The 9612-nt window shown below is 43.4% G+C and overlaps 1 protein-coding gene across 1 annotated transcript in view; it reads right to left on the reverse strand.

The window, feature by feature from the left end:
• The window catches only part of rrn3 (RRN3 homolog, RNA polymerase I transcription factor), a 27178-nt gene extending 25252 nt beyond the window's left edge, over positions 1 to 1926 (reverse strand). Inside the window, exons 1-2 of the mRNA XM_059347969.1 lie at positions 1779 to 1926; positions 1561 to 1650 (exon numbers count right to left, since the gene is read on the reverse strand). Of these exons, the coding sequence (XP_059203952.1) occupies positions 1561 to 1650; positions 1779 to 1886 (198 nt within the window). The 5' untranslated portion in view covers positions 1887 to 1926. The remainder of the gene's footprint in view (positions 1 to 1560; positions 1651 to 1778) is intronic.
• Positions 1927 to 9612: the final 7686 nt, after the last annotated feature.

Genomic DNA, 9612 nt, shown 5'->3' on the forward strand with positions numbered 1-9612 from the left:
ATCAGGTCACTCTGCTCGGGCCAGTTCATCACTGCTGGCAGCTTTACTTTATCTCTTTTGTACATTTTTTTTGTCTTTTTTTGGTCATTTTGTGACCAAAAAAAGACGTAAAAAGACACAAAAAGAAACAAAAGACGTAAAATGGTCAAAAAAGACATAAAAAGACAAAAAAACACAAAAAATAGATTAAAAAAGACAAAAAAGACGTAAAATCACCAAAAAAGACACAAAAAGTTTTTTTTATCTTGGTAAGAACCAAATAATCATCAGGTCACTCTGCTCGGGCCAGTTCATCACTGCTGGCAGCTTTACTTTATCTCTTTTGTACATTTTTTTTGTCTTTTTTTGGTCACAAAATAACCAAAGACATAAAAAAGAAAAAAAATGACCAAAAAAAGACACAAAAAGACGTAAAATTATCAAAAAAGATGTGAAAACACACAAAAAAAGACACAAAAGACGTAAAATCACCAAAAAAAGACACACAAACTAAACCAGACAATCAACAAAAGTTTTTTTTATCTTGGTAAGAACCAAATAATCATCAGGTCACTCTGCTCGGGCCAGTTCATCACTGCTGGATGCTTTACTTTATCTCTTTTGTACATTTTTTGTCTTTTTTGGTCATTTTGTGAACAAAAGAAGATGTAAAAAGACACAAAAAGACCAAAAAAAGATTTTTAAAAAGGCACAAAAAAGAAACAAAAACTGTAAAATCACAAAAGACACAAAAAGACAACAGAAAAAAAAACAAGAAAAGACACAATAGACGTAAAATCACCAAAAAAAACACAAAAAAGACAAAAAAAACACCAAAAAAAATCTCACCAAAAAAAGACACAAAGTTATTTTTATCTTGGTAAGAACCAATCAATCATCAGGTCACTCTGCTCGAGCCAGTTCATCACTGCTGGCAGCTTTACTTTATCTCTTTTGTACATTTTTTTTGTCTTTTTTTGGTCATTTTGTGACCAAAAAAAGACGTAAAAAGACACAAAAAGAAACAAAAGACGTAAAATGGTCAAAAAAGACATAAAAAGACAAAAAAACACAAAAAATAGATTAAAAAAGACAAAAAAGACGTAAAATCACCAAAAAAGACACAAAAAGTTTTTTTATCTTGGTAAGAACCAAATAATCATCAGGTCACTCTGCTCGGGCCAGTTCATCACTGCTGGCAGCTTTACTTTATCTCTTTTGTACATTTTTTTTGTCTTTTTTTGGTCATTTTGTGACCAAAAAAAGACGTAAAAAGACACAAAAAGAAACAAAAGACGTAAAATGGTCAAAAAAGACATAAAAAGACAAAAAAACACAAAAAATAGATTAAAAAAGACAAAAAAGACGTAAAATCACCAAAAAAGACACAAAAAGTTTTTTTATCTTGGTAAGAACCAAATAATCATCAGGTCACTCTGCTCGGGCCAGTTCAGCACTGCTGGCAGCTTTACTTTATCTGGTTTAAAGAGTTAATTTATTATTTGAAGTGTTCAACATGCTTATTTCTAGATTTAATAATCTTAATTTAATAAATGTTTCCAGTGAACAGTCTCTCCTCACCAGCAGCGTGTAGATCAGCTGTTCATAGTCTTTAGTTAACTGAGTCACACAACCCCGGAACTCCTGCAGCCAGCTGATGATCTGAGCGTCCTGCCAGAGGAGAGTTATTATACACACATATATATACATATACATATATATACATATATATATTAAAACAAGACTCACTGAGATTAGAGATTAATGTGACTGAGATCATCTGAAACACTGAGACTCACCTTTATCTCAGGATCAGACAACTGATGAGTCAGCAGCTCATAATCACTGGAGTCTCCCTGGAAACAAGACAAACACACCAGTAGAGGTACTAGTACACACTGGGACATGACTCTACTGCAGTAGAGGTACTAGTACACACTGGGACATGACTCTACTACAGTAGAGGTACTAGTACACACTGGGACATGACTCTACTGCAGTAGAGGTACTAGTACACACTGGGACATGACTCTACTGCAGTAGAGGTACTAGTACACACTGGGACATGACTCTACTGCAGTAGAGGTACTAGTACACACTGGGACATGACTCTACTACAGTAGAGGTACTAGTACACACTGGGACATGACTCTACTGCAGTAGAGGTACTAGTACACACTGGGACATGACTCTACTGCAGTAGAGGTACTAGTACACACTGTGACATGACTCTACTGCAGTAGAGGTACTAGTACACACTGGGACATGACTCTACTGCAGTAGAGGTACTAGTACACACTGGGACATGACTCTACTGCAGTAGAGGTACTAGTACACACTGGGACATGACTCTACTACAGTAGAGGTACTAGTACACACTGGGACATGACTCTACTACAGTAGAGGTACTAGTACACACTGTGACATGACTCTACTACAGTAGAGGTACTAGTACACACTGGGACATGACTCTACTACAGTAGAGGTACTAGTACACACTGGGACATGACTCTACTGCAGTAGAGGTACTAGTACACACTGGGACATGACTCTACTGCAGTAGAGGTACTAGTACACACTGGGACATGACTCTACTACAGTAGAGGTACTAGTACACACTGGGACATGACTCTACTGCAGTAGAGGTACTAGTACACACTGGGACATGACTCTACTACAGTAGAGGTACTAGTACACACTGGGACATGACTCTACTACAGTAGAGGTACTAGTACACACTGGGACATGACTCTACTGCAGTAGAGGTACTAGTACACACTGGGACATGACTCTACTACAGTAGAGGTACTAGTACACACTGGGACATGACTCTACTACAGTAGAGGTACTAGTACACACTGGGACATGACTCTACTGCAGTAGAGGTACTAGTACACACTGGGACATGACTCTACTACAGTAGAGGTACTAGTACACACTGGGACATGACTCTACTGCAGTAGAGGTACTAGTACACACTGGGACATGACTCTACTGCAGTAGAGGTACTTGTACACACTGTGACATGACTCTACTGCAGTAGAGGTACTAGTACACACTGGGACATGACTCTACTGCAGTAGAGGTACTAGTACACACTGGGACATGACTCTACTGCAGTAGAGGTACTAGTACACACTGGGACATGACTCTACTACAGTAGAGGTACTAGTACACACTGGGACATGACTCTACTACAGTAGAGGTACTAGTACACACTGTGACATGACTCTACTACAGTAGAGGTACTAGTACACACTGGGACATGACTCTACTACAGTAGAGGTACTAGTACACACTGGGACATGACTCTACTGCAGTAGAGGTACTAGTACACACTGGGACATGACTCTACTGCAGTAGAGGTACTAGTACACACTGGGACATGACTCTACTGCAGTAGAGGTACTAGTACACACTGGGACATGACTCTACTGCAGTAGAGGTACTAGTACACACTGGGACATGACTCTACTGCAGTAGAGGTACTAGTACACACTGGGACATGACTCTACTGCAGTAGAGGTACTAGTACACACTGGGACATGACTCTACTGCAGTAGAGGTACTAGTACACACTGTGACATGACTCTACTGCAGTAGAGGTACTAGTACACACTGGGACATGACTCTACTGCAGTAGAGGTACTAGTACACACTGGGACATGACTCTACTGCAGTAGAGGTACTAGTACACACTGGGACATGACTCTACTACAGTAGAGGTACTAGTACACACTGGGACATGACTCTACTACAGTAGAGGTACTAGTACACACTGTGACATGACTCTACTACAGTAGAGGTACTAGTACACACTGGGACATGACTCTACTACAGTAGAGGTACTAGTACACACTGGGACATGACTCTACTGCAGTAGAGGTACTAGTACACACTGGGACATGACTCTACTGCAGTAGAGGTACTAGTACACACTGGGACATGACTCTACTGCAGTAGAGGTACTAGTACACACTGGGACATGACTCTACTGCAGTAGAGGTACTAGTACACACTGGGACATGACTCTACTACAGTAGAGGTACTAGTACACACTGGGACATGACTCTACTGCAGTAGAGGTACTAGTACACACTGGGACATGACTCTACTACAGTAGAGGTACTAGTACACACTGGGACATGACTCTACTGCAGTAGAGGTACTAGTACACACTGGGACATGACTCTACTGCAGTAGAGGTACTAGTACACACTGGGACATGACTCTACTACAGTAGAGGTACTAGTACACACTGGGACATGACTCTACTGCAGTAGAGGTACTAGTACACACTGGGACATGACTCTACTACAGTAGAGGTACTAGTACACACTGGGACATGACTCTACTACAGTAGAGGTACTAGTACACACTGGGACATGACTCTACTGCAGTAGAGGTACTAGTACACACTGGGACATGACTCTACTACAGTAGAGGTACTAGTACACACTGGGACATGACTCTACTGCAGTAGAGGTACTAGTACACACTGGGACATGACTCTACTGCAGTAGAGGTACTAGTACACACTGTGACATGACTCTACTGCAGTAGAGGTACTAGTACACACTGGGACATGACTCTACTGCAGTAGAGGTACTAGTACACACTGGGACATGACTCTACTGCAGTAGAGGTACTAGTACACACTGGGACATGACTCTACTACAGTAGAGGTACTAGTACACACTGGGACATGACTCTACTACAGTAGAGGTACTAGTACACACTGTGACATGACTCTACTACAGTAGAGGTACTAGTACACACTGGGACATGACTCTACTACAGTAGATGGTACTAGTACACACTGGGACATGACTCTACTGCAGTAGAGGTACTAGTACACACTGGGACATGACTCTACTGCAGTAGAGGTACTAGTACACACTGGGACATGACTCTACTACAGTAGAGGTACTAGTACACACTGGGACATGACTCTACTGCAGTAGAGGTACTAGTACACACTGGGACATGACTCTACTACAGTAGAGGTACTAGTACACACTGGGACATGACTCTACTACAGTAGAGGTACTAGTACACACTGGGACATGACTCTACTGCAGTAGAGGTACTAGTACACACTGGGACATGACTCTACTACAGTAGAGGTACTAGTACACACTGGGACATGACTCTACTACAGTAGAGGTACTAGTACACACTGGGACATGACTCTACTGCAGTAGAGGTACTAGTACACACTGGGACATGACTCTACTACAGTAGAGGTACTAGTACACACTGGGACATGACTCTACTGCAGTAGAGGTACTAGTACACACTGGGACATGACTCTACTGCAGTAGAGGTACTAGTACACACTGTGACATGACTCTACTGCAGTAGAGGTACTAGTACACACTGGGACATGACTCTACTGCAGTAGAGGTACTAGTACACACTGGGACATGACTCTACTGCAGTAGAGGTACTAGTACACACTGGGACATGACTCTACTACAGTAGAGGTACTAGTACACACTGGGACATGACTCTACTACAGTAGAGGTACTAGTACACACTGTGACATGACTCTACTACAGTAGAGGTACTAGTACACACTGGGACATGACTCTACTACAGTAGAGGTACTAGTACACACTGGGACATGACTCTACTGCAGTAGAGGTACTAGTACACACTGGGACATGACTCTACTGCAGTAGAGGTACTAGTACACACTGGGACATGACTCTACTGCAGTAGAGGTACTAGTACACACTGGGACATGACTCTACTGCAGTAGAGGTACTAGTACACACTGGGACATGACTCTACTGCAGTAGAGGTACTAGTACACACTGGGACATGACTCTACTACAGTAGAGGTACTAGTACACACTGGGACATGACTCTACTGCAGTAGAGGTACTAGTACACACTGTGACATGACTCTACTGCAGTAGAGGTACTAGTACACACTGGGACATGACTCTACTGCAGTAGAGGTACTAGTACACACTGGGACATGACTCTACTGCAGTAGAGGTACTAGTACACACTGGGACATGACTCTACTACAGTAGAGGTACTAGTACACACTGGGACATGACTCTACTACAGTAGAGGTACTAGTACACACTGGGACATGACTCTACTACAGTAGAGGGTACTAGTACACACTGTGGACATGACTCTACTACAGTAGAGGTACTAGTACACACTGGGACATGACTCTACTGCAGTAGAGGTACTAGTACACACTGGGACATGACTCTACTGCAGTAGAGGTACTAGTACACACTGGGACATGACTCTACTGCAGTAGAGGTACTAGTACACACTGGGACATGACTCTACTGCAGTAGAGGTACTAGTACACACTGGGACATGACTCTACTGCAGTAGAGGTACTAGTACACACTGGGACATGACTCTACTACAGTAGAGGTACTAGTACACACTGGGACATGACTCTACTGCAGTAGAGGTACTAGTACACACTGTGACATGACTCTACTGCAGTAGAGGTACTAGTACACACTGGGACATGACTCTACTGCAGTAGAGGTACTAGTACACACTGGGACATGACTCTACTGCAGTAGAGGTACTAGTACACACTGGGACATGACTCTACTACAGTAGAGGTACTAGTACACACTGGGACATGACTCTACTACAGTAGAGGTACTAGTACACACTGGACATGACTCTACTACAGTAGAGGTACTAGTACACACTGGGACATGACTCTACTACAGTAGAGGTACTAGTACACACTGGGACATGACTCTACTGCAGTAGAGGTACTAGTACACACTGGGACATGACTCTACTGCAGTAGAGGTACTAGTACACACTGGGACATGACTCTACTGCAGTAGAGGTACTAGTACACACTGGGACATGACTCTACTGCAGTAGAGGTACTAGTACACACTGGGACATGACTCTACTGCAGTAGAGGTACTAGTACACACTGGGACATGACTCTACTACAGTAGAGGTACTAGTACACACTGGGACATGACTCTACTGCAGTAGAGGTACTAGTACACACTGGGACATGACTCTACTACAGTAGAGGTACTAGTACACACTGGGACATGACTCTACTGCAGTAGAGGTACTAGTACACACTGGGACATGACTCTACTGCAGTAGAGGTACTAGTACACACTGGGACATGACTCTACTGCAGTAGAGGTACTAGTACACACTGGGACATGACTCTACTGCAGTAGAGGTACTAGTACACACTGGGACATGACTCTACTGCAGTAGAGGTACTAGTACACACTGGGACATGACTCTACTACAGTAGAGGTACTAGTACACACTGGGGACATGACTCTACTGCAGTAGAGGTACTAGTACACACTGGGACATGACTCTACTACAGTAGAGGTACTAGTACACACTGGGACATGACTCTACTGCAGTAGAGGTACTAGTACACACTGGGACATGACTCTACTGCAGTAGAGGTACTAGTACACACTGGGACATGACTCTACTGCAGTAGAGGTACTAGTACACACTGGGACATGACTCTACTGCAGTAGAGGTACTAGTACACACTGGGACATGACTCTACTACAGTAGAGGTACTAGTACACACTGGGACATGACTCTACTACAGTAGAGGTACTAGTACACACTGTGACATGACTCTACTACAGTAGAGGGTACTAGTACACACTGGGGACATGACTCTACTACAGTAGAGGTACTAGTACACACTGGGACATGACTCTACTGCAGTAGAGGTACTAGTACACACTGGGACATGACTCTACTGCAGTAGAGGTACTAGTACACACTGGGACATGACTCTACTGCAGTAGAGGTACTAGTACACACTGGGGACATGACTCTACTGCAGTAGAGGTACTAGTACACACTGGGACATGACTCTACTACAGTAGAGGTACTAGTACACACTGGGACATGACTCTACTGCAGTAGAGGTACTAGTACACACTGGACATGACTCTACTACAGTAGAGGTACTAGTACACACTGGGACATGACTCTACTGCAGTAGAGGTACTAGTACACACTGGGACATGACTCTACTGCAGTAGAGGTACTAGTACACACTGGGACATGACTCTACTACAGTAGAGGTACTAGTACACACTGGGACATGACTCTACTGCAGTAGAGGTACTAGTACACACTGGGACATGACTCTACTACAGTAGAGGTACTAGTACACACTGGGACATGACTCTACTGCAGTAGAGGTACTAGTACACACTGGGACATGACTCTACTGCAGTAGAGGTACTAGTACACACTGGGACATGACTCCACTGCAGTAGAGGTACTAGTACACACTGGGACATGACTCTACTGCAGTAGAGGTACTAGTACACACTGGGACATGACTCTACTGCAGTAGAGGTACTAGTACACACTGGGACATGACTCTACTGCAGTAGAGGTACTAGTACACACTGGGACATGACTCTACTACAGTAGAGGTACTAGTACACACTGGGACATGACTCTACTACAGTAGAGGTACTAGTACACACTGGGACATGACTCTACTGCAGTAGAGGTACTAGTACACACTGTGACATGACTCTACTGCAGTAGAGGTACTAGTACACACTGGGACATGACTCTACTGCAGTAGAGGTACTAGTACACACTGGGACATGACTCTACTGCAGTAGAGGTACTAGTACACACTGGGACATGACTCTACTACAGTAGAGGTACTAGTACACACTGTGACATGACTCTACTGCAGTAGAAGGTACTAGTACACACTGGGACATGACTCTACTGCAGTAGAGGTACTAGTACACACTGGGACATGACTCTACTGCAGTAGAGGTACTAGTACACACTGGGACATGACTCTACTGCAGTAGAGGTACTAGTACACACTGGGACATGACTCTACTGCAGTAGAGGTACTAGTACACACTGTGACATGACTCTACTACAGTAGAGGTACTAGTACACACTGGGACATGACTCTACTACAGTAGAGGTACTAGTACACACTGGGACATGACTCTACTGCAGTAGAGGTACTAGTACACACTGGGACATGACTCTACTGCAGTAGAGGTACTAGTACACACTGGGACATGACTCTACTGCAGTAGAGGTACTAGTACACACTGGGACATGACTCTACTACAGTAGAGGTACTAGTACACACTGGGACATGACTCTACTGCAGTAGAGGTACTAGTACACACTGGGACATGACTCTACTACAGTAGAGATACTAGTACACACTGGGACATGACTCTACTACAGTAGAGGTACTAAGTACACACTGGGACATGACTCTACTAGCAGTAGAGGTACTAGTACACACTGGGACATGACTCTACTACAGTAAGAGGTACTAATACACGACTGTGACAATGACTCCACTACAGTAGAAGTACTAGTACACACTGGGACATGACTCTACTACAGTAGAAGGTACTAATACACACTGTGAACATGACTCTACTACAGTAAGAGTACTAGTACACACTGTGACATGACTCTACTGACAGTAGAAGGTACTAGTACACACTGTGACATGACTCCTACTACAGTAAGAGGTACTAGGTACACACTGTGACATGACTCCTACTACAGTAGAAGGTACTAGTACACACTGGGACATGACTCTACTACAGTAAAAGTACTAAT

This window comes from Centropristis striata, chromosome 13 (assembly GCF_030273125.1).
Source record: "Centropristis striata isolate RG_2023a ecotype Rhode Island chromosome 13, C.striata_1.0, whole genome shotgun sequence".
NCBI lineage: Eukaryota > Metazoa > Chordata > Actinopteri > Perciformes > Serranidae > Centropristis > Centropristis striata.